At 45.1% G+C, this 26,774-nt stretch overlaps 1 protein-coding gene across 4 annotated transcripts in view; it reads left to right on the forward strand.

Moving 5' to 3' along the window:
* Window positions 1–5,513: 5,513 nt before the first annotated feature.
* Ttc39c (tetratricopeptide repeat domain 39C) overlaps window positions 5,514–26,774 on the forward strand; it is a 93,869-nt gene continuing 72,608 nt past the window's right edge. Inside the window, exon 1 of one of the 4 annotated variants that reach the window (XM_029546970.1) lies at window positions 5,514–5,568. Coding sequence is in view for 2 of the 4 variants with exons in the window: in XM_029546969.1 (XP_029402829.1) it covers window positions 6,759–6,916 (158 nt within the window). In the remaining 2 variants the exon portion in view is untranslated. Of the gene's footprint in view, window positions 5,569–6,315; window positions 6,350–6,376; window positions 6,917–26,774 lie in introns of those variants that run through there. The other 3 variants (XM_029546971.1, XM_029546969.1, XM_021214600.2) reach the window with 3 other exon arrangements.

Here is a 26,774-nt window from a genome sequence, read left to right on the forward strand (position 1 = left end):
GGGTTTGTTGCTGTTGTACCCAGTACAGTAACACGGTGCATGGGTTTGTTGCTGTTGTACTCAGTACAGTGACACGGTGCATGGGTTTGTTGCTGACTCAGTACAGTAACACGGTGCATGGGTTTGTTGCCTGGGAAGAGGCTTTAGCATAGGTAGAGCAGGAGCCAGGGTCATGGAGATATACTTAACCTATCCTGAGATTCCTCTGAGCACAGCCCTGTTATCGGAAGAAAGCGTAACTCTGATCAACTTGCCATTCACATGTCTTAATGACGTACACAACATTTTGCAACCGATGAATGGCTGGCTCTGTCTGTCTCTTTGGCATAAGCTTTCCTAGGGTAAGGATCTTACAGGAGTTATCTCATTTTGCTAGCAATTATCCCTGTTCCTGATACAGTGGGAACACTCGAGGAATGTCCTGTAGAAGACCAAGCAGAGGATTCTCCTCTGCTGCAGGATTTCTGTGCATGGCATTGATAACACTGCATTACCTGCAAAGAGAGATCAATTGACTCCTTACCATAGGGGAAGTTAGCCATACAGCTGAGATACCTGGATTGCTAAGCAGAAACACACACACACACACACACACACACACACACACACACACACACACACACACGGTATTATGGAGCAAAATATTTTAGCCATACTAGTGTTTAATCTTGATTGTCAACTTGATGGACTCAAGAGACGCCCAGGCAGTGAGTATAGCTCATTTCTGGGTGTACCTGTGAGGATATTTCCAGACAAGAGTAGAGGAAAGAACTTCCTTTGAACATAGTTGATATGGTCTGACAGGCTGGTTGGGTGGGGTAATTAGCTTAAAAGAGGAAGGAGGAGGAAGCCAGTTAGTGTAAACATTTATCTCTTTGAAAGCATTTCCTTCTTTGAATTATTTCTCTTAGGTATTGCCACAGCAACAAAAAACTACTTTTACATAGTAGTCCATCCTGCCTAGCAGGCATGAGGCCCAGCTGATCTATAATACTACTACATATGTCACCTGCTCTTTACCAAACCCTTCAGACACAGTCAAACACATTAACAGGGCTAGATAGAGATTGCTGGCAGCTGAATATCTATGGTGCCCCAAATTTGATCCTCGGTATCAATAAAACCTGTGGGTGGCACAGTCCTGAAACCCTAGCACCTGGAGGCAGAGGCTGGAGGAGCAGAAGTTCAAGGTCATCCTCAATTGCTTAACAAGTTTGAGGCCTGCCAGAGGCAGAGGACACTGTTCTTGTCTTTAAAAAGAAAAAAAAATCATTAATGGATTTTATAATCATTAATTATAAAAGCAGGGACTGTTCAGATCCAAATGTAGATTTTTTTTTTTTTACATGTTTAGTAAACTCTGAAGAAATTAGGACTTCTTTCTTGGGCTGCATTAATAATAGCAACTAATAACAATAATGTTGGTATTAGAAATAGTTTGACTTAAATAAGATGCATCTGGTTTTTAAATTTCATAGATCTTCTTTATGCGGGATATTTCAAGATAACACTGCTGACAAGCAAAAAGGAACACTGTTCCCCCTCAGTGACATGCCATTCAAGGGCTGGCAAAAGCGCGCTTTCTGCTTAAGCTATTGAGCTATGGAGGGTACTGTGCCAGCTGGAGCAACCTTAGCATGGAGAGAGGTTCAAGAGAAGGGATGCATGGGAGTGGTAAAAAGAACAACTCAGGTCAAATTGTGGGTCCAGGCTGGGGGTCTAGGCTCTGCTGAGATGGCTTCCAGATGGTTCGAGTGCGCTCTCTGTCTCGGTCTCTCTCTCTCTCTCTCTCTCTCTCTGTGTGTGTGTGTGTGTATATGTGTGTGTGTGTGTGTATGTGTTCTGTTCTTCTTTAGACCGCTTTTTCTTGCTATTCTAAAAACTCTGGTTGAGACAGCTCTCTCTGCTAGTAAAAATTCTAAAAGCTGTCTGGATAGCTCATGGGTTTTCTGACCAAAGTCAGAAAAGCTGCTATAAAAAAATTATTGGATCTTCCAATCAAGTCAGAAATCCTGTCAAGAAAACATTCTTGAAGAGTTGTTTTTGCTCTCCAGAGATCTCCAGACAGCTGGGCTCTCCCTAGAGAACATTCTAAAGAACTGCTATCTCTTTCTACTCGCTCATCTCATGCAGACCAAGAGCCCAACTTTTTATTTACATATCAATTTGCTTATTTATTCCATGTTCCCTTTTGATTATCCTATGAATCAGCATCCTTCAACCCCAGCCCTTTGACTCTTAGGAAACAGCAAGCACACCTTTGCTTTTAACCTTGCTGTATCCCAGGCTGACCTTCACCTCAGGAATGGCCTGCCTTTGTTGCTTTCTGAGGCACTGGCTCCTTACTACAGCTGCCTTTGCTCCTTTAGGTTCATGAAGCCCCTCATATAATTCATATTGCATCTTATTTTTTGCATAGTTGAGAAATTACATATTTTTGAACTCACATATTTAGAGTACTTTTCCATAGCTTTAACGACTGTCCTGAAAGTCCCAACATTTACCATTTTGCTGAGACATAGCCACACCCTCAGCTCCCAGACTTGTCCTGTTTCTAATTATCATGGAGTCATTAATGCCACATTCCTCAGAGGAACATGAAAATATGTACATTATTACACAAACAAAACTTACACCCACAGCAGCCATCAACTCTGATGGAGGCTCAGACCAGGGCCTTGTCCCAGGGGCAGGAACCATGTCACTCTACCCTACAGGGCACCTGGTACTCCCTTATTCTATAGAGATAGAATAAACACCTGGCTAAGCCTTTCTGGTGTCCATTAAGGATTCTGTTTGGGGACAGCACAAAAGAACGTGTCTGGAAGGGATGGCTTCTTGCCCTATAGTCATTTCTCTGCTCCCCAGGGCTGCTTGAGTGACATGCATCCAGCTAGAGAAGCTGCCGGTAGACCCTCCTGGAGTCACCACACACTCCCCTCCTCAGAGGCAAGCTAGTGAGTACCGCTAGAGAGAAGAAAAAGAAGACTTGCCACAGTTTCCCAGTACTGGGCCTTGAGCTGACTCGCCTTCTAATTAAGAGCAGCTCACCCAATTTCACCTCTACCCTCAGCCAAATAAAAAGGCTGTGTGTGTTTTTCTATCCTCCTTAGAAATTGACATTTGAGGAACTGATTACAGATTTATAAAAAGATAAACAAAGACACTGTTTCTATTGCTAGCTTTACCAAAAACTGTTTTAACAGGACTCAAAAAAAACTAGGTTTTCTTAAGGTCCTTTTGTAGAATGCTGTCTTCCAATTGTAACAGCCATTGCCATCTTAATTAGAGCAGCCCTGGTGATACTCCCTCATAGAAGAAGGGGACAGTGTTAAACCCTTACCTGAGCCACTGCCCCAGACACATTTTTACCCAAATCTCCTCTTTTGTATGTGATTCTGAGTTTCGGGTATCTCCTGGTGTCAGGAGAAGCTAAAATACATGGATCATGGGAGGCTCACTGAATAGAAGAGTCTGTCTGCAGTTATCGGGAAGTGACACTCCGGTGATGTAGCCACAAAGCATTCACATGGCTGAGGTGGGGATGGAGGGGAAAGCTGGGTGTTTGGCCACAGGTTTGGAGCTGTGGATATACCCTTCTTCTGGAAACCCCCTATATGAACCAGTAAATTTGTTTCTCCAAGGCAGATTGAATCAGGGGTTTCCGTTATTGTAACAAAGTGACCTCAACAGTGTGTGATGAAATAACACTTGCAGTTTCGTTTCTAGGATGATGGTAGATGCAGCACTGTCAAACATTGGCCAATCACACTAGGGGTTTGTAGAAAAGAAATGAGCAGTTTCCTCCAATTCTAGCTTTCCTTCTCTTCCTACCCCACCCCCACCCCCAAGTGCTGAAGGATGCGCTCCGGTAAATCCTATCTGGTGCAGTCAAGTGCATTGAAGACCCTCCATTTTGCAGGAGAGTATATGAGTCCCAGGTAGTCAAGTGTATGACATCCTGCTAGAGTTACTAATCTGGATTTCCCTTTCCTTTCAATGTAGTATAGTATACATCATGATCTTTTAAATATCACTGTGAACTGCTCTTATTGTTTATCAAAGATAGCAGTCAACCATAATTCCCCACCTGCTAGGAGAAGGTGCAGACCTAGGTAACCTTGTGAGCCATAGCTGCATAAATGATCACTTGGGATTTGGGGCTGCCTTTGAATCCCCTTTACATTGGGCAGTATTGAGGACTGAACCTCCAGTGTCATAATGGGGAGCAAACTCTCTTCTGCTGAGCCCCACCCATCATGTTTAAATCCTCTTTATATCTCTTACTACTGAGCAGATATTTTCAAGTGTCTATGTATAATGCAAAAACTAGCCTAATCATTTTGTATCTGATTAAATCCTACTTTGTGTCTAAGATGTGCTACACTGTGAATTTCTCCCTCTATTTGTGCTGGAGAGCAGGATAGCTGCTCACTCTAGTTGTTCAAGAGAGTCCCAAAGTTTGTATAACCCTTGAGGTAAAACTAGCCCCAAAGGATAACTTTTGCCTTTCCAATTCCTTATTAACTGCAGAGTCCCAAATACAACTTATGTCACAAATTCCTTGAAATTCTTTTTTTCTGTCCCCTTTTCCCCAGCTATAAATGCAACAGAAGAATGTGCTCTGTCCCCTTCCCCAGGTAGGAGAGTGGCCAGCTGTCTCCCATTTTGACATTTTGACATTGTCCTCTTGGCTCACCTCTCTTGTTGCCTTGCTTATGCAGGGACTTAAGGTGGATGGCTCCGCGTGTCCAAAATCCAAGCAGCCTGAGCAAGGAAAGCCATGGCCAGTCTGCTCAGCACCAAATGTTGTAGATGATATAAAGCCATGAACCTCATGTGGACTTACAGTCCCTAAGATCTAACTAATGACTTGCTCATCAAAATGTATGCACACCCAAGTTTATTGGGATCTGCTCTCTACTGGCTCAGTGGCTACAGAGCCCTCAGCATCCATTCTTATCAAGGATGCCATTCAGGTCCCCTGGAGATGCCATTAAATACACTAAAAAACTAAAGAGGTTGCAGTCTGAATGTCACTGAAGGTCAGTGATAATGCTTACAACTGAAATCAAAATTAAAGGGTCAGTTTGTAAGACCTCTCAGCATGAGTGACGTGATTCCTAAATTAGATGATACTATTTCCAGGTGGACGTGTATTTATTTTTTTAGTATTTATTTAATAGTTAGTATTCCAGTTTCTTGTTAAGAATTTGCTGGCCCAGCATAGTATCTGAATGTGCAATTATACAACCCAGAGGCTGAAGCAAGAGAGTGCAGTGAATTCAGGAGTAGTCAGGGCTACAGAGCAAAGTCTCAAAGAATTGGCATGATTTTACAACAGTTGGATGGAACATTGTGTTTGAGGCATGGGCCTGTTGTCCTAGCTAGGTGGGAGGTCAGTCAGGGTGACTGAGCCCAAGAGTTGCAGGCTAGCCTGAGCAGAATCCTGTAAAAAAAGGAGAAAGAGATGGCTGCAGCTGAGCACTGACCACAATGGGCGTTACTCGTCAATGTCAAGGATGAACATGAGCTAGGAGTTAGACGGTCTTGTAAGGAATGGTACAGGTAACAAAGCTAACATTCGTGATGAGTTTAAATTATGGTGCGTTTATGTGCATTTGTACTTAGCTCACTAGAATGTTGGATGTTATATTTGGGGTGATGTCTAGATCTGAGGATGAATGGCTTTGAGCCCTTCAGCAGGGAAGTTTCTTCTATTTAAAGTGAATGAGCTCTTAGGGAATATAGTCCAATTCGGCATTAACATAATCTTAGTTGTAACAGTATTGTTTAACGGCTGCTAAAGTAAAGGAGAGAACATTTTTAAAACCCATAAGCCGATCTTTTTGTGTCTAAAAGTGCATGCAGAAGCCACCAGCTCACCATCAGAAGAGAGACTCTAACTCTGATTAAATTATCACCCTTGGCGTTTTGCTGACATTTGCTTATATAAAAACCACAGCTTTTCTGTTTCACTGGCATGTAAGTGTAGTCGTCAGCGTGCTAAGAGAACATACCTTAACAGCTTACTTCTTAGCTTTTAAACATTTAGCTCCGTGGCATATGGATCCCTATCTCTCTCTGGATCTAATGGTGGTGGTGGGCCCTAGCAAGCGGTCCAGGTTCTGGAGGCCACGCCCCTGCCGCCCAACTGCTTGAGGATTGGCTGCTTTGGGCCTGGTGGGGGCTGGCTGGGATCCGGACGAAGTTGGGAGTGACTGGCACTGGACTCCCAAGGGTTCTGACACGCGTGGCCCAAGCCAAAGCCACCTGGGTGTCCAGCTACGCTCTGTCGCAGCGAACCAGGAGTTCTCTGACCCCGAGTCAAGCTCTCCCGCCCCTCCCAGTGCGTCCAGGGTTCATCCTATCCTGGAGGGTTGGCCATTGAGGCCTCGCGTGGGTGTCCTCAGCCTGGGCGCTAGCCTAGGTGCCTCTGGGGCGGGTTCCGGGGCCTGGAGGGGCTGCAGGAAGCGGAGGCAGCTCGGGACGCCCTGATCGAAGCGGGCGCAGACACCCGAAACGGCTGGGGTGGCCGCGAGCCGGCTGCTGAGTAATCCCGGGCGGCGGGTGGGGGCGGCCGGGCGCCCACGTTCCCCGCGCCGCAGCCCGGCGGCGGCTCCGCCTTCGCGTCCATCCCCGCCCCCTGCCGGCTGCTGTGCTCAGCTCCCCGCAGGTCGGAGCGGGGCTCGGGGAGCGCGGGCCGCTGCAGCCGCCTCCGGCACCTCGCCTCGGCCCGCTCGAGGCCTCGTGCGCCCATGGCCGGCTCGGAGCAGCAGCGGCCGCGGCGGAGGGAGGACGGCGACCCGGACGCCGCAGCGGCGCCCCTGCAGGACGCGGAGCTGGCCCTGGCTGGCATCAATATGCTTCTCAACAACGGCTTCAGGGAGTCGGATCAGCTTTTCAAACAATACAGGTGACACCGACTCCCCCGACTCCCTGCCCCGGCTGCGCGCACCCGGTGGTCACTTCGCGACCTGTGGCTGCTCTCTTCCCTGCTCCCGTTCGCTTCCCAGGGCTTTATCTGCAGCCTTTGCCCTGTGCCTTGGCCCCATCCTCCTCCCCACCCCATCCCCCGCTGCGCTGACCCTTCCCTCCTGTGACCGCAGTACGGGCACACTTTCTGCCTTCCGAGGGGTGTCCAGTATTTCTCCGCTACTTTCGAGCTGTCGCCTGGTCTCCCACCGCGCATTGGCTCAGGGGACTGATGCATTAGAGGCAGCAGCGAGCCTGACACTTGCAGGGTTGGGACTCTGGCTCACGCGCTGCCCGGGCAGCCTTTGTGACCTGAGCACAGCCCGCTGCACCCTTGCCAGGTCCTTGTGTGGCGCTCTCCTTTGTATATATCCCGACATTCCCGGTGCTTTTGTTATTTAAAGACAGTGTAGTGTATTGTTGCTTTGTAGAGAAACTTAAAACATTTCAGCCCAAACTCTCATCACCCATCTCTGTCTCATCCTTCTAAAATCAAAATGAGTTCTGATGCTTTTCAAGAGAGCAGATTTATTAAGAATTATCTAGTAAGAAGAAAAATAGAGGGATTTAAAAGAATACAGGAGAATGGAAGGGGAAACACGTGTGTTGCGTTAATTTTTGTTTGCCTTTGAAAATTAAGCTCAAGATTTAAGCCCTGTTGTGAAAGAAGCCTTGGGAACTCAAAGCATCCAGGTGTTCTGCTTCAGGAAGCAAGCTGGCTTACCTGTGAATGTGGACTGGCAATCAAATGACTAGTCGCTGTCCTCAACATGTTTAAGGGCAGATACCACACAGCTTCTTGAGGCGGATAGTTTAGATTGAAATGAGTGGATCCCAGTGTAGCTGTGATGGAGAAAGAGTGTGTTGGTAAGTGAGGAATGCTTAGGCTTTAAAGAATGGTGGTTTCCATCACGCCCAGTCACTGCACTCCCTCAGCAAAGCAGTGACTTACAACTAGGAACTTTCCACTAAATCTGGTTTACTTTGTTGTTTTGTGTTTGAGACATGTAGCTCAGGCTAGCCTTGCTCCTCTTCTCTCAGCCCCCTCAGGGCTAGGGTTACAGGCTTGCCCTCCCACACCTTGGCCCTACAGCCTGTTTCCTTTTAAGTCAGCTTCTCGACTTTAGGGTCTGAAAAGGAGAACAACTTAAGAATGTCTTATTTAAAACACACAACACACACATACATGCACACACTATGTAAGTTTGATTTAAGCTTCATCAAAGGCTTTGATAGAAGATTTTTTTAAAAGTTACTATGTTAGTGCTTGCTTGTAGGTTTGTTTTTAATAAATTAATTAAAATTTGTTGAGACAGGCTTTCACTATGTATCCTTGGCTGGCCTGGAACTAACCATATAGAGCAAGTGGCCAGGCCATTGTTGACACACTGAAGGCAGGAAACCTAGTCTTTATCTCCCTGGTGATCCTCAACCCGTGGGTCACAACCCCTTTGGCAAAACTGTCTCCAGAAATATTTATATTGCGATTCATAGCAGTAGCAACATTAGAGTTATGAATTAGCAGTGGAAATAATTTTCTGGTTGGTGGTCACCACAGCACAAGGACTTAAAGGGTCACAGCATTAGGAAGGTGGCAAGCACTGTCCAAGCCTATGGGTTGTTAACGGAGGGCAGATGAAAGGCTGGTGCTCTTCGAAGAGCAGAGATGCATCGTGAATGGAAGTTTTTCTATAGGGACGAAGACCAGGCAGTGTGTAGCTTGGAGCTGTCTACTGCCTTTTCCAGTGGGAACTGAGAATAAGGAAGAAAAGATACTGTAGTGTGTTTGTTGTGAAGCGCAAGTTCATGCACATTCCTTCATACCTTCTCACTGTTCTTCCCCAGCCAGAGACTGAGTCTCTGTCATCCCCAGGGCCCAGCACCTTGTTCTAAGTCAGACTTTGATCTCACTAGTCTTCTCTGTTGCTAAGTGTGTTCGGTATTTGCAGTCAGCCCGTCACCTTATTTTCCAGCTTGGGTACAAAGCTGCTGTCGGGATGGAAGGGAGAGAAGACAGGATGACTGACAGCATTATCCTATCAGCTTTCCCTTGCTCCATCTGCTGTGTTGGAATGTGGAAAGACCTTGCATTCCTCCCACCTCCCACATATGTGCTGGGAAGCTCGGATGCATAGAAGAACAGCCAGGGACTGGCAACCCTCAACTGGGGTTCCAGTGCTAGCCCTACCCTTTTGTGGATGCAGATGTTTCAGTTTCTCAAAAAAAACTGCTTCATTGCCTGTAAACCGAAAGTAGTGGTAATAGTACCCATAGCACAGTGTGATTGCTTGTTAAACCTAACTGGAAGAGAGCAGGGACAGGGATGTAGCTCAGTTGAATTCTTGCCCACTGTGCATGAAGCCTTGGATTCAATTCCTGACATCACTTAAACTGGGTGTGGCAGTGCCTGCATACAATTCCAGCATGCTGGAGTATGAGCAGAAGTGCCTGCATACAATTCCAGCATACTGGAGTATGGGCAGAAGTGCCTGCATACAATTCCAGCATGCTGGAGTATGGGCAGAAGTGCCTGCATACAATTCCAGCATGTTGGAGTATGGACAGAAGGATCCGAAGCTTGAGGCTGGTTTTGGTTTACATAGTGAATGTAATCCTGGGATACAGGAGACAGTCACTGACTGACTGACTGACTGTCTGTCTCCCTTTGTCTGTCTCCCAACCCATCCACCCACCCATTCATGGCCCTTAGTATTAACAAGAGTTCATGGAACTTGGCATCACCTATCACACAGTGAAAGCTGTGCTTCCTCAGTACTTGTTGCTTAGTTCAGCACAGGGCAGAAGGCCCCTTTATTCGGATAGCTCTGATATATATAATTTAATTACTTCTGCTTTATTTATTTATTTAGTGCATGTGGAGGGTATCATCATGTGGGACCTGGAGATGGAGTTGAGATCTTCAGGCTCGGTGGCAAGCACCTTTACCACCTGAGTCATCTTGACAGTCTAGCTCGTCTATGAAATGCTTACCTCATACACTACATTTAAGGGCCAGATGATGTTTTAGGAAATGGGCTGCTGGAAACTCAGCGTTGACATCCTGACAGTGTTTGAGTGTCCCGTATGGCTCAGCTCATCCACCCAGGAGGGAACGAGATTCCTAGTGATTTCCTTTTCATTGTCTTCTAAGTGACTTGTGCTCCCCTTTCTGGTAAAATGCTCTCCTCAGATGAACAAAGAAACACTGTGTATCTAGCTTTAAAATAACTTATTTTTAGAGGTCATTTTCTCATGCTACCAAGATGAGACATTTCATCAGTAGGTACTGCTTGTGCAGTGGCCACTTCGTAGGAACTGCTTACAGTAAAAGACATTTCGGATTGTATAACACAGATGTTGTTCCTATGAGGATTAGAAATATCTGCACAGTAGAGACCGTCTTCTTATATGTCAACAAGACCCTGATTGGAGGTTGCTAACAGCTGCTCCTTCTGCAAATGACAGAACTCATGCAATGACAAGACGTCTGTGGCTGGTGCTCAGCCACTGCCAGGCACAGAGACCAGAACAGGTTTGTGCTGTGCTGTAAATGTGGTTTGTGTCTCGAATCCATTGAAGTTAAAGGCCTGAATGTTGGAAGAAAAGGAACCTTTAGGAGATGGTTAAAGACTTGGCACTTTTGGAAGGGGAACCTTTAGGAGGTGGGACCTAGCCAGATGTTGTTAAGTCATTGTGGGCTTGAGGTTATTTCTCATGGTACTCTCTGGTAGTTCTGAAAAGTCTGTCATAAAAGGGGTAAGCCTTCCTCTACCCTTGGCATATGGCTCTTTTCTCCTAAAAGCTGCCATCATGTATTACTGTGCACCCTACCCCACCCCCAGCCCCACCCCTTACTATGTCATCAAGTGATCCTGGACTTTGAACCTCCATAGCACTGAGCTCAAGGAAAAGTGTCAGGTATTTTGTGATAGTCAGAAAAAACTGGCAGGCTAATGCCTTGGGACTTTCAGCTTTGAGCCTGAGGCCATGTTTATGAGTGGTATTCCTGTCCTCAGAGGTCAGTGCTCTTGTGCAACAGTCCACACACTGAACTGTTGCTGGCTTCTGTGACACGTTCAAACCTTGGTGAGAGTGCATGAGGGAGTCTCAGTGTTGTGCTGTGCATTGACTTCAGCAATGAGGTGAGGAAACACTCACCAGTCACAGGTGAATTGTGTTGAGCCCAGCCAGAGGACATTTTACAAAGGAAACACTGTCTGAACGTCATGATGAGGCAGGAGTAAGCCAGGTGAAGGAGAGGTGAGAGATGGTGTGGGTTAAGCTGAGTATGGGAGAGGAGTTGGCAACCCAGCTAGGGGCAGACATGGAGTGTCGACGCTGCAGTTGGCTGAGTAGCAGCTGATGTTGCATGGGTGGTTCATTCTGTCTTTGCTTCCCCCTCGTCCCTGTCTGGTCATGTTGCCTGTGAGTCAGTGCTTTCTCTTAGGGTTAGGCATCAACTCGCTGTTCCTGAGACATTGTGAGTTTATGATGTCATGGCCATAATCTGCTCCTTGTGGCTCCTGGGTCCTAATGTCATACAGTCATTTCCTATTTTTGTCCTGAATGGTTTTTAATCAGGGTGCTGGTAGGAAATGGAGCCAACATGAAGCTGAGGATGACCAGGGACATATGGAGTTCCAGTGAGCTTTGTCATTTCCATAGAACTTAGCGGATGTTTAGCCCTCTTCTTTCCCTAATGGCGCCAGCACGTCTCCTGCTTGTCATCTTTTTTATTTTTTTGGACAAAGTCTCATGTAGCCCAGGCTAGCTTCAGACTTGCTTTGTATACAATAGAGGTCCAGACTATACTTCAGTTCTATCCCTATCCCTTCTGAGTAGTGAGGTGACAGGCATGCCCCACCATGTCCAGTTTATGTCGTGCAGGGATCAAGGGTGGCATGCATGCCATCAGTTGAGCTGCTCTGACCTCTCTCTGGGCACCGTGTTTTTTTATTTATTTTTTATTTTATTTTATTTTTTACATTTGTAGGTCTCATTGTGACAGTATTGCTACCAAATTCTGGATGTAGATATTACTGAAGTAATAAGCATATTAAAGAATATGCTGAGGATGCATAGAATTCTTCATTCAATCCCAAGCATGGCAAATAAAGTGTGCATTTGTCATTAAACATTCACCGGTGATAAATACAAGTAAGTAAGGATAGGATAGATAAAGAAGAGATAGGTGAGATTATTAATTCCGTTTTTCTTTCCCATTTTAAATTATAAATTGGCAAAACCCATTAAAAGTAAAGAAAACTTTGTGGTAAATAATGTTTGTGTGTGTGTGTTTGTAATGCATGTACAGATCCTAAACTGCTCAGCACAGGTATAAAACACACTATAGAGGCATGTATGGTGTGGCTGTATTGAGAGCACATCATGGTGTGGCTGTATTGAGAGCACGTCATGGTGTGGCTGTATTGAGAGCACGTCATGGTGTGGCTGTATTGAGAGCACGTCATGGTGTGGCTGTATTGAGAGCACATTACTGTGGAACTGGGACTATTGCTGTGGAGATTGTTTGCTGTTATCCAGGGGTTGGGAAAGTACGGCTTACAGGCCAAGTCTTGCTTGTTGTGTCTTTGTCTGTCTTTGTTTTACTGGACACAGCCCCACTCCTGTGATCATCTGGCCTGTAACTGCTTGTCTATTAACAATTTCAGCAAAAGGAAGGTGTGAAAGAGACCATAATGCTAGCCTCCGTCAAGTCTGTTGACCCAGGTACAAACTGTAGACATTCTTGGGAAAATTCAAAGTAGGGTCCAGTCCAGGCTTCTTCCCTGCCCAACACTGTCAGATCATTGAACGGCAGGCGCAGCGAGGACGGGTGTCTTGCATGTTCAGGATAGCATTGCTTCTAGAGTCTGTGGAGAAATCCATAGATGCAGAGATGAAAGCATCAGTCGTGTGGGGTTAATGAAGGAAGTCCATCTGTTGATTCTTCTGTCTTCTTTCCCCCAGTGGTGTGGCTGTCCATAGGCTCAGCTTGATTTCCTGACATAATTTATCAAAGTGTCCTGAAGAAATATTCCTTCAGAATTCATTTAGCTGAAGTGGAATTCTTTTAAAACATATATTTGCCCATAGAATAGTGGGAGGGCCTAGAGGACATTAATAATCCCTCATATGTACCTACCTCCCAAAACCTTAGGTTGTGGCATGAGTGCATTCAGGCATATATACATGTGTATACACACTCAAGTGTGCAGATTCACAGTTAAGGATGCACCTCCAGAAAGTGCGTATGCTCTTGAGCCCCTTCTACTGTGTAATGGCTACTTCAGTTAGATAACATTCTCCTCTAACTCAGTGGAGTGAAGCTGTGTGAAGTTAATGGAGCTCAGATGAGGCTAAGGAAATGAGAGAGAAATGGTGTGCCATGGCAACTTTTCTAGTCTACTTTTTGAGATAAGTTTTAATTTTTAGTTGAGTATGTATGTGGGTGGGTGTGTGCACATGTGAGTGCAGGCGGCCTCAGAGGCCAGTAGGGGTGTCAGATTCCCCTAGAACTGGAATTGAGCTTCCTGACCTAGATGCTGGGTACCATACTTGGCTCTTGAACATGAATAGTACTTACTCTCAACTGCCGAGCCTGTAAGAGAATCCACTGAAGCAATCTGCTGTTGGGGCGAGTTCTCCAGGCAGTACATGAACCACTTCCTGCCACCCAGGGACTCCTTCCCAAACCACCAGATCCTGGCCGCTCTCAGAGCTCCTGTGCTCCGGCCCCGTTTCCCAGCCTCCCTCCCACTGCCCTTACCCCTGCCATACACCAGAGTAGTTGGCATTACCCAGCCTGACGTGGGCTTTCCTGTGCTCACTTGGCTTCAATCCTTACCCTACCATATCTTCTTCATTTTATTATTTTTAAAATTTTATTATTATACAATAAGTTTGTCAATCTACATGTCTATTTTATTTTATTAAATTATTTAATTTATAATTGTATTATATTTATTGGTTATAATTAAATTACACACTTATTTGTGTCTGTGTATGTCAAAAGTCAGCAGGCACTTACCTTTGGAGTTGGTTTTGTTGTGTAGGACCCTGGAATTGAACTCAGGAGGTGAGCCTTGGCAGCAAGCCTCCCTACCTGTGATCCATCTCTCTGGCCCTGTCCTTCCCTTCATGGCATTCTTACCTCTTGTCTGTAGGAAAGGACTTTTGTCATAGAGGCTTTCTGCACACACAGGCCCTGTAGTGCTGGAGTCTTGTGAGGCTTCAGAAGTATTAAAGTACCTCCCACCAGGCACCTTCTCATTCCTCTGGCAACCCTGTGTTAACAGCAAGCCTGTTTCCTTAGGCCTCTTCTCCACCCCACCCCCAAGGCTTCTATAAAAAGCCCATGGCCTGGTTGGTCTGTTCTACTTAGTAGCTCCTTGTAGAGACCTGCTCTGCAGAGGTCTCCTTCATCAGGACCCCACAGCTGAGCCAGGGTGAGGAGAAATGACTGTGTCGCGTCTCTGCCACTCTACATGGAGGCAGAAGCCTCAGGAACAGCCAGGTTGCTCATTCATTTCAGTGACCCTGCCTCTGGGATGTGCTGAGAGCCACAGACATGGGATGAGAGATGACTCAGCCGCTGAAGGCCAGGCTCACAGCCAGAAACACAAGAATCATAGAAATGAAGATTCCGAAGACAGCAAACCTCACGCGAGAGTTGCCAGAGATCACTGGATATGTGTCCTTACCTTTTCATAAATGATTGAATCCCAGAAACCAACAGCAGCCAGAGCAGGTCACTGAGGTCGCGCAGAATGTAGATGGATGTACCTATGCTGCCTGTGCTGCCCAAGACTGGTGACCTGAGCGTGATTCCCGGAATCCACATCACTTTGGAAGGAAAGGGCCAACCTCACAGAACTGTCCTCAGACCTCTGCAATCGTGCCAAGGGCATATTTAGTTATTATAAAATTAATAATTTTGTTAATCTATATGTCTAATTTGTAAAAAATTTTAATATAATATATTTATTTATTAATTATAATTAAATTATATACAAACATACATGCACACTCACCCACATATACCCATTCATACACAGCCACATATACTCTCACACACACTCACACACAGACACTACTGCACATACTCATGCACACACACTCATATACACACATTCATACACACACACAGACTCTCTCTCTCTCTCTCTCTCTCACACACACACACACACACACACACACACACACACACAGGTATAGTGCCTTTGGGCACTGCAAACCCCCTGCTGTAGACATGCCTTCTGACCCAATCTGAGACACATCAGAACAACCCTACTGCAGTCTTAGTTCTACTCCCATAAATAGAGCGTAGCTCCTGTTTCGACTCTTCCATCGGTTCTCCCCACATGTTGGCCCTAGACTGAAGAGGGTTGAGGAGCAATCATGGGACACACAGCAGCAGTGAGCATTTATCTCCCATAAACCCAGTCAGTTTCGAAATGGCGCACAAGTGTCGCCTGCACCTGGCCAGGGCAGGTATAACTGGGGAGCATTTTTCTCAGTGGCTGTACTGTGACAGCAGGGCCAGCCTTTCCCAGGAGCTGTCATGTCTTGCATCTAGCTGTTTCAGGGCTCTGGGGCTCATCCCTGGTGGGGCTCTGCTCCCCCTGGGAGGAACAAGCAGACACAGAGCTCCCAGACTCCAGAAGTTTGTCCTGATTTTCATAAGCAGCTGGTGTCTGAAGGAGCCTGGTATGGGTGTGGGGTGCTTTCTAGAGCCATGACTCTTGATGGCGTTGGGTCAGTGCCTCTTTGGATGGCAGACAGTTTATGATCCCCCTTTATGGTCTAAAAATAAGATTGGCATGTGAAATATCCTATGGTATAAAAAAGTAAAACAAATTCATCATCCAAATGACATATATTCCTAAACACCAGTGCTCGGCTCCTCTCACTGAGAACGTGTAGTCAGGAGCTGTGGCCGAGGCTCTGAAGGATTTGGATATCAGTGGTGAGAAGCTTTCGCACACAGGTAGACAGTGACAGGGCCGTGCACACCAGCAGCAGGAAGTTGCAGCCCTTTGCTCTGTGTTAATAGAAAATGGGGTGATCCTAACAGAGGGAGACTCCAGGCTGGGCCAGGGAGGGGACCAAAGAAATGGTATTGTTGCCACTGGCCAGGCTGCCCTTGTCATGGGTGTGTCAAAATAATCACACGGGCTATACCCTGACCAGTCTTGGCTAACACTTTGTATCTGAAACCCCACCTCCAGTCAAGGCTGTAGAGGCCCCGCCCCTCCTAGGCATTCAACTTAGATGGTGAATTGAAGGGTTTTGCAAGGCAGTTGGGCGTTATCAGTATCTGAGTAAAATTTAAAAAATAAGAACCAGGGACTGGAGACATGGTTCTGTGGTTAAGAGTGTATACTGGTCTTGTTGAAGACCCAAGTTCAGTTCCCAAAACCCACGTGAGGTTACTCACAGTCACCCATAGCTCCATCTCCAGGGGACCCAACACCATTTTGTGGCCTCTGGACACCTGGATTCGTGTGCATACACCCACACAGCGACACATTCATAAACACATGATTAAAAATAATAAAAATCTTGTTTAAAACAACCAATTCCCAATCTTCTTAACAAAACTCCTACAAACACTTCATAACTTGACCAAAAAAAAAAAAAAAAAGTCAAATAATTGCACTTAACTGTTGTTCAGTATTTCATGTCTTCGGTAATGTATGGGATGTTGAATACATTAAAGGAGATTATAATATACTGTGTAAATCCTAGCATATGATACAAACAAATGTAGGGTAGTGGTGCTGTGGTGTGTGTCCACCTAAAACCACAAGCAGTTTGGCTGTTAGGAACACAGTTTTCAAAATAGGGGCCAAGCCGTGACAAAGCATGTCTTTGAGTGTTGCAATGAATATGGTGACTCTTTGTGCTCACAGTTTCTACAGCCTAGGGATTAACCAACCAGGGGCTGAATCCCAGGAATTTCTAGAAGACAAAATTAGCATTTTCTATGCATCAGGTATTGTGCTGAATTGACACAAATGGAGCCGTGCTGTGGCTTTATAGGAAATCTAGGTGACTCAGGGCTATGGAGGGTGCACATGGGTTATCATAAATACTGAGCACCTGAACCATGAGACCTGGAACTAGTCTCCCTGAGAACCAGGGGCAGTCATATCCATGTCTGTGTAAATAGAAATCAGTTCCAAAAAAAAAAAAAAAAAAAAAAAATCAGTTCCAGAGATAATCAGTTTTATATCTTCAAGTGCGGGACAGAGTCCAGAGAGCTCACACACTGCAGGATTGCGAGCATCTGTGGCCTAGGTCTCAAATAGTTCCTAGCAGCATTGCCAGCCCTAGTTCTCCTGTCCCTTACCGTGTACGTGCAGAGCCACCCTAAGAGGCACCCTCCTTCCCTAAGAAGGAAGGGTCCCTCCTCCTTCTTACCCAATGCAGACTCAAACTGTTGGCCCTGGGCCTTGCTAGCCTTAAAGTCTGTTTCAGAAGTCTGGATTCTCTAACCTGTTGTTGCTTAAGTCTTCTCAGCTTTGAGCCTCAGTCAGTCAGGGTACTGACTTCACAATGTTTTTCCCAGGAATCCAGTAAGCTTTTTAAGATGTCATTATGCAAATTGAAACACAGGTTTTTAAAATTAAAAGGCCCACATCTCCAGAAAGGAGGACACACTTGCCAAAAAGTTACATAGCCTTAAAGGACCATTTTCTCATGTGGGGGATAGGACAGGAAGGCCTGGTGGTGACTCTGCCCTCCTTGTATTTAGAAGCAATGGCAGGTCACCCCTCCCCCCCATAGTACAGAGCAATTCCTCTGCTGTCACTCACAGTGTGACATCAGCTGCATGTTAGCTCAACCTGTTCTTACAGGTACCCTTGCACATCAAGATTCCTTGCTGGGTGGAGCGTTTCTGGAAAAACCTGTGTCTGAGCCTGAGACTTCTCACTCCCAGTAAGTAAAGACTTGGCTTTTCTCACCACATAAATACCAGGTCTGCTTTAGGGCTGGGTCCTGCCTTGCCTCTACACCATGCTCCCCTGAGCTTTACTTAATATAAAGCTGCCATAAGATTACCATCAAGGACACACAGATTCAAAGAACCTTACCCCTTGAGCTCATCAGTAGTGAGACTTTAGTACAGTTCTAGCTTGATTTGGGGGATAACATAACATTTTGCATCCAAGTTCAAGTTGAATTTGCTAAGTGATAGAGACTCCTTTAAAAAGCAGTTGATTAAAGTCAAGTCTGTGCTGTGCGTCCTCTTTAGGGTTGTTCCCAGTAGGATGAGTCACTGTGAAAGGCTTTGAGTAGCTTTTTTATCCATCCCTCATTCTGAGCAGTGAATTGCAAAATCTCAAGTTATGCTTTGTCAGGGAAATCGCTGGAATATCAAGAAATGAACTTGATATTCTTCTGTCTCGCAAATCCCACTCACTTTCTCTGGTGGAAGTCAACCGGAAGCAGGGGTTGAGCTCATCAGATCCACGGTGGAGGGACAGGACTCTAGAATGGAGTAACCCACACTGGTTGGGAATAATTGAGTTCCACGTCACAGTCTGTTTCACGTTTGTTTAATTGCTTAGAAAAGGAGTTTTGTTGGCATCTGAAATGCCATTTGCTTCAGCTGTCAACCACATATGTGATCCGATTTTTTTTTTTGTTATTGCCACATTGATGATTGATGATACCCTTAGTTGCTTGAATTATGAAAATTGCACAGTGAGCTAGTAATCACTCTCTTGAAGTAACACAGAAAAATAAACCAGCAAAATGAGCGTAGAGACCACAGAAGTAGCCATCAGCCCAAGGCGCTTGGCTGACATTGGGCCTGCAGAGGGGGACAGTTCAGAGGTTCATTCTTTCTGGATCTGGAACAATCAGCACTGGTGAACTAACACAAAGTGGGAACTCGGATGGGCTGCACAGTCCCTCTCATGTCTTGGGCCTGGAATGAGCTTTTGAGAGAAGATAAAACAGGGGAACTTTCCTCTGAATAGGATAATTTTAGGTTGCAAAACAACAAAAACTCATCACAGAGCTATTAATGTCTAGGAAATTATGGTGGAGGAATGAATTTTCAGAATAATAAAGTAAACGTAAATGGAGTTTTCATGACCCATGCTCTCCTGAGATGCGCTACAGGGAATGTGTGGCTGTCTCAGGGACACCTACGGAGCCCAGACTTTGTCCCAAGGAACTAACTTACTAAAATTTATCATGCGTTATTCAGCTTCACTTTGAACTGAGAGAGAGACAGAGACAGAGACAGAGACAGAGACAGAGACAGAGGGAGAGGGAGAGGGAGAGAGATCTCCACAAGAGGTCTAAATGAATTTTTATTTGAATCGTTCATATCAACAGATGGATATTTTTAATTATAAAAGCATTGCACAGTTTGTAAGTTATTGCCATATATTTACCTTAAAGATAAAAATAATGAAATACCTTGATCAGTTTTGTTGCTTTTTAAAAATTTACTTTAATTTTATTACTTTGTTCGTATGGGCAGGCGTTTTTGTTTGTATGTATGACTCGGTACTGTGTGCATGCCTGGTGCCTGTGGAGGACAGAAGAGGGCTTCAGATGCCCTACTACTGGAATTGCAGATGGCTGTGAGCCACCATGTGGGTGTTGGCAATCCGATGCAGACCCTCTGGAAAGCATCTTACGTGCTCTCCGGCCCCATCTCCGTAATTTCCGAGCTGTGGTTGGAAGGACTGCAGTTAGTTGGTACATGTGGTTTGGAAAGTAAACATCAGTGCTCTCTGCGTGCTAATTACAAAGGATAAAAGTGATTCAGTTGCTTATCTACACGTATGTGCTAAGGCAGAGAATAAACAAGAACTAGTGGTAATGTATTTGAACGGTATTTAATACATGTTAGTGATTTGGGGAAAAATAAGTGATTTGTATTTTACCTCCAGAACTATTTTCAGAACACAGCAACAACTCCAAATGTCCACCAGGATGTAGCAATAACTGAACACGAACAGCAAAACTTGAGAGGAGCCTGAGTAGAGTTGGGCAGGCTTACACCCGTGTAGTGTAGTAGACTGCTGTTCTTCCCTTGTAATTGTTGGTGGGCAAAGCATGGTAGTGAATGAGGGTGAGGTGGTTAATAAGTGCCCACTGTTGGGCTGCAGAGGCAGCTTGCTTAGTAAGCCTCTTGCCAGGCAAGCAGGATGGCCTCAGTCTGATCCCTGGTAGCTCGCATGTAAAGCAGCTGGGTGTGACTGTGTGCTGGGAGGCAGAGACTGGGGGCTCCGTGGGCTTCTGTAGCCATCCAGCCTCGCTTCAGTCAGTGATCTTCAGCACAGAAGAGACTCTTCTAAGTAAACAAGCAGACGGACCAACCGACAAGAAAAGAAGGCTGGCACTTGAGACCTGAGGAGTTAACCTCTAGCCTTGACACAGATTGTTGAAAAAAGTACCCTTCCTTTGCTGGTGACGCATACCTTTAATGCCAGCGTTCAGGAGGCAGAGGCAGATGGATCTCTGGTTTCAAGGCCAGCCTGGTTTAGACCATGAGTTCCACGACCTGCCCCTGTCCCCAGTTGAATGTTCTTTGGCTTCCTTGCTGGACGTCATTTGATCACGCCCTGGTTCTGTCTGCCTCTACACTGCTGGCTGTTTGCTAACTGTAGTTTGTAAGGAGATTTAGGGTCAGGAAGTGTGTGACCTTCAGCGTTGTCCGTGTAGAGACTAGCCTTGACTATTTGGAGTCAGACGTTATATGATTTTAAGGTGGATTCTTTTCTGCAAAAATATATCATTGGCATTTTAGCAGCGATTATGTTAAGTTTGTAGATGGCTTTGGGCGATACTGACATCTTAACAACAGTAAATATCCCAGCCCATGAACATGGGACATCTTTTCCATCCATAGACTGGCAATATCTTTAATTTCTGTCTAGTGTGTTTTCTAGATTTCTACATACAAGTTTTTTACTTGGTTAACTTTATTTCTAAGTATTTTTATATTTTTGGTGCTAAAGTCAATGGGATTACTTTTTAAACATCTTTGTAAGGTTTTTTATTGTTAGTGTATATAAATGAAACTGATTTTATATTATTTATATCCTGTAATTTTGTTAAATATTTATTAGTTGCAGCAGTTTTGTGAAAATTGTAGGGTTTTCTACATATAACAGCATGCCATCTTTGAATAGCAATGACTTTATTGTTTTCCTGTGAATACCTTCATTTCTGTTTCTTACTCTTTTGTTCTGGCTGCTGCTTCTAGTGCTGTGTTGAATGGTGATGAAAGTAGACGTGCATATGCTGTCCCTTATCCTGGACCAGCGTTTTCAGCCATTCACCACTGCATACAGTGCTACCTTTTAGTGTTTTGTAATATTTCTTGAAATCACAAAATAATTACAATTTTCTCATTAGTGTGATAAATTGTATATGTTAAACCTATTTGAATCTCTAAGTGTTTAATCAGTATAATTAGGTAAAAGTTCAAATTGATATCTCTCAACTGTTTTAATCCTAACATTTATTAGACACTCTCCATACTGTTTGCTCTTCTTGCAGAGGGACCCACATTGAGTTCTCAGCAACCATAGCAGCTCACAACTGCATGTACTCCAGTCCCAAGGGGATCTGATCCCCTCTTCTAGTCTCTTTGGGCATGTCACTCATATGTATAGTAACACTCTCCTGACAAAACACATATGTTCAGGTTTTTTTTAAAAATCAAAATCTGTAGAAGTATATTTATTTTAAAAAAATTGAAACTTCAACATTATTTCTATTTATAAGTTACATATTCATGGACTACCTATTGGGTTAAGATCACCTTGTCCCAAAACCAAGAAGGATGACCATCGTGTGGATACTTCATTCCTCCTTAGAAGAAGGAAAAAAATAACTCTGAAAGGATACAGGTACAGAGACAAAATTTAGAGCTAAGATGAAAGGATGGACTATCCAGAGACTACCCCATCCGGGAGTCCATCCCATCATCAGCCACCAAACCTAGATACTAATGCACATGACAGCAAGATTCTGCTGAAGGGACCCTGATATTGCAGCCTCTTGTGAGGCTATGCCAGTGCCTGGCAAACACTGAAGTGGATGCTCACAGCCAGCTATTGGATGGAACACAGGGTCCCCAATGGAGGAGCTAGAGAAAGTACCCAAGGANNTGNAGGGGNCTGCAACCCTNTAGGTGNAACAACAATATGAACTAACCAGTACCCCCTGAGCTTGTGTCTCTAGCTGCATATGTAGTAGAAGATGGCCTAATTGGCCATCACTGGGAAGAGAGGCCCCTTGGTCTTGCAAACTTTATGTGACCCAGCACAGGGGAAGGCCTGGGCCAAGTAGTGGGAGTGGGTGGGTAGGGGAGCAGGGGTGGGGTGGGGGGGCAGGGGATAGGGAACTTTTAGGATAGCATTTGAAATGTAAATAAAGAAAATACTAATAAAAAAATTAAAAAAAAAAAAGATCACCTTGTCCCATCCTGGGAAGAAATATAAGTAAATCAGACTCATGCTCTGCTTTCAAAGATCCAGAAGATCCACACAGCATATACTTTTGAGTCTCATCATGAGAAGAGAAACAGTGGGTGTATTATCTTAGGCCTTACCAAGATGCCCAGGATGGGGTGGCTGGGGGGGGCACATTTATTCCCCAGCAACCCTGGGGGCTAGGGCTCTGAGATGGGGAGTTAGTATGGTCAGGCTCCAGCAACAGTGTTCTCTTTGGCTTGCCGAGGGCCGCGTCCTTAATGAGTCCTTCTGTGGCCTTTTCTCTGAGCACCAGGGGAGTCAGAGTAGGACTCTGCTCCCCTGACCTCAATTCCTTCCTGAAAGCTCTGCCTTCAGATACAGCCACACTGGGGATTAGGAGTGGAAGTGGTGGGGGCAGGGAATAGGAGGTGGGGTGATGGCAAAATGTGGGCGGAGGGGACCCCATTCATCTCACAGCCACAAGGATATGGATATGTGGCACTTTTGGAGGACCTCCTTGCTGAGTGTTCTCCCTCACCCTTCCAGTGAGCTCGGAAGATGGGCACTGTCATTCCCCTGTCAGCAGAGGAAGGAGGGGAGGCTCAGGAGAATTGAATTGTCTTCTGGGGTTGGTCAGTCAGACAGGTCTCGGACCCAGAGCCTTGGAAAAGGAGGTCCCGCAGAGGAGCTGCCTAGAGACAGACTGAGGAAGCCGTCGGGGGCCAGGCCTGTGCTTTGTTAGGAGTGCAGTGGCCCTGTAGCTGCACAGATAGATAGATAGCCATGTATTGGAAGGAACTACGAAGTTGACATGTGTCGATTAGGGGATTCCTATTATGTGCAGAGATGCCAACTTGTAGCCTTGTCCCTTGGGAGGTACTTTGATGGGTTTTAGTAGAAGAGTAATGTAGATGTAAGAGCCATTCTGTGGAAAGTGAATTCTAGGTTTCAGGTTCTAAGTTCAGCAGGTATAGGCTGCTAGATCTTACAGTGCAGGTTGGGTCCCAGTACCCACATAGTAGAACAAAAGAACACTCCCACACCCACCCTCCTGATAAAATTTAGACTTTACTAAATTGTTGTTGTTGTTGTTTTAAAGCTAATTCTAGTGGTAGAGCACACGTAAGCTCGGGAGGAATAAAACAAGCTGCAAAGCCATTGCCAGACCAAGGTCGAGCTCGGCCAGGGACGTGTGGGCGAGGATTCAGGAGGTAGACCTGTGGGACTGCTGGGTCTCTGTCTGATTTGGGGTTGTCAGGGGCAGGGGGAAGGAGGCTTTCAGGATCTGGTCACCATCTAGATGATACTGTCTCCCAGAGTGGGGAAAGGGGAGAAAAAAAGGAATGCAGGAAGCCAGGCAAACTCTAGTCGTTGAGTAATGAGAGTTCCGTTCCCCGTGTGTCATTAACTAGGATGTGTTACACCAGGTAGTTGCACACTCCTTGGGAAAGAAGTGATCCCAGCATCGGATGCTGGGAAAGAACTTGAGTGGACCAAAGCATATGATACCCTCTTCTACCAGGATGGGCTACCAGCGAGTGATACATTTCAAAGCCAGGCAAAGCAGGCTTACAATAAAAATGAAACAAGGGCCAGTAAGCCTTTGATTGTGACTTTTGGTGTAGGGCCAAGGCCTGCCTTTTGTGAGTTGGAGGATAGATTTTCTAGTTAGCTTTTGGTCTGAAGCCACGCCCATCATTGTTCCCAGAGTCTTAGTATCAGGGTCCCTAAAGTGGTTTTGCAAGTCTCTCCCTCTCAGCCTAACCCTAAAGTTACCTTGAAAGCCATCTGCACTTTTAAAAGTTTTCCAAAGCTTGTAATTATTTTTTTTTTACACTTACATTTTTGTACCCTAATTTGCATCTGTTTAGACAGTAAACAGTGAATTATATAGTTTCGGCCACATGGACAATGGGCATAAATGCTTTTGGGAATGATCCCCAGATCATTAGCCAGTAATCCAGGAGGAAAGCCATCTAGACGGAGCACTGAATAGGTGAAGGGCATCTATTTCTCTCCCTCTAATACTGGTTAATACAGAGACTTAAGAGAGTCCAGATTAGCCAACTGGATTTCTCCTCCCCCTATCCTGTGTGTATGTGTGTGTGCGTGTGCGCAAGTGCACAAGTGTGTACAAGGACAGTTGCACACATCCATTTGAAAATGGTAGTGCCATATTTTTCAGGGCTGCCTTCTAAATTACTTGCTGTGTGTATGATAGTTACACAAAAAGGAACTAGAGTTTGCAGGAAGCATTATGTAATGGTTAATTGAAAATGAGCCTGACAATGAAATTTCTCTTTCAGTGAAGTAACAAAGTAAGATGGCTTGGATCGGAGAAAGAATGAGGTCTGAGGGCTGGAGTTAGTGGAGAGAGGTGGCTGCACGTATTTGCTTCCGAAACCCAGTTTGCATCCGTACTTTCATAAGGCATCAGTAAAATGGCCACGGCTTCAGAGGGAGCCCACCAGCCTCTGGCTCCGCCAAAAGCACAGCTCACTAGAGCTTTGAGAAGAAGCACCCTCTTACTTCCCCCAGTGACGGAATTAACATTGAACAGTTAGCACAGGGGTGGGGACAGGGGCTTCTGGAACTGCTTGGCTCCACCTTGCAGTGGGCTTGTGTCTGACAGAGCTCCGGTAGCTGACTGGCTGGGGAGAATGTACCAGGCAGTGGCCCAAGGGCATGTTAACAGTTCCATAGAAGCCTTGGGAGGGCTGTCTGCCAGACCACGAGACTGAGAACTGAACGCCACGGTTTTCTTCTCCGTAGTGGTCTGTAAAGAGTGTTGGACCTCTTCTTTCAGTAAGGAACAACAGGGCCTGGTGGGACGTGTTAGATACCTTATCTTCAGGTTTCCTGATTTGCCTTTGCTATTCAAATATTACAAAGTAAAATTAAACCTTGTACTATCTTTTTGCTTTTATGTGTGTGAATGCACATGTGCACATATGAGTGTGGAGGCCAGAGGTCAACCTCAGGTATCCACTTGGAGTTTTCAGACAAGGCCTCTCACTGGTCTAGCCTTTGCTGATGAGGCTAAGCTCGCTGACCAGCAAGCCCAGGGCACCTCCTTTCTCTGCCTTCAGAGTGCTGTATCCCCAGTGGCCACTCTGGCTGGCTTTGAATCAGACTCAGGTCCATTGCCATTTCCCTTCAGAGCCCTAGGGAAGTCAGATGTCCCAAGCATAGTTGCCCCTGGTAGCCAAGTGCACTGTGCGCCTTTTCCTCTTCCAAGAGCCACCATGTCCGAAGTTGATAAGCATCTTGTCTGTCTGTATTTTGATTTCCCCACGTTTCTAATCATAGACACCATATGGATCTCAGTTTTAAAAATACATATGATTATCTACTGTGGTTTGTATTTTTTATTTATGAAATCTAACAGTGTTGATAAATATAAATCAAGTGTAAATTGCCTTTATTTTGTTTGCTTGGGTTTTTTTTGTTTTTTGTTTTTGTTGTTGTTGTTGTTATTTTAGACAGGGTCTCTGCTGTAGCTCTGAACTTGCTGTGTAGACTAAGCTGGCATTGAACTCACAGAAATGTGTCTGCCTCTGCCTCCTGCATGCAGTGCTGGGGTGACATGTACTATCATTCCTGGCTGAATTGTCATTATTTGAACTATTGGATAAAGTGTTCCATTGCTTGTATGAAGAACTCACTATTCTAATAACTATTTAGGTAGTTGCCATTTCCTGAGACTGTCTTTTACTGCTTCAGTAAACATTTTTTGTGTATGCGTATAAAACATATCTAGCCATGGTAGTGTTTGGGTTGAAGAGTCAATGTTCCTCTATAGTGGCAGATCTCAAGTGTTTTTACAGAGTGTTTAGATTATTACTTGTAAATAATAACTTACTTATTATTTGCTATTTATAATTCATTACCATCAATAAACTATTTGCTAATAGCTTTATTATTTGTTAATAGTAAAAATAAAATAAATAAGTTATTATTTGAAAATAAAGTTTTTTACAGATTATAAGTTTCTCTTTAATCACCTCAAAATAAAATAAATAGTCCAGTTTGTTAGAGAAAAACACAGTATCTACCTTTTGCCTCCACGTGCATATGTGTGGTGAGCATACATGTGCACACTGCACACATGTACACAGCCCTGGGTTTAATCCCCAGCATTGCCCCGATCCATTACATTCCAACTTGAAAATTACACTGAAGCCATTAAGTGTCAGGAATGAGTAAAATTAAATCTGCCCAGTGGCATCGTTCTTTATCCCAGTCTCTCAGACATAAACACTGAGTGACTGGAGTCACAAATACTCAATCAACCCAAGGAAAAGGTTAGTAAAGGGCTCCTCCACCCAAGGGAAGGTTAGTAAAGGG

The sequence above is a fragment of the Mus pahari genome, chromosome 15 (assembly GCF_900095145.1).
Source record: "Mus pahari chromosome 15, PAHARI_EIJ_v1.1, whole genome shotgun sequence".
Lineage (NCBI taxonomy): Eukaryota > Metazoa > Chordata > Mammalia > Rodentia > Muridae > Mus > Mus pahari.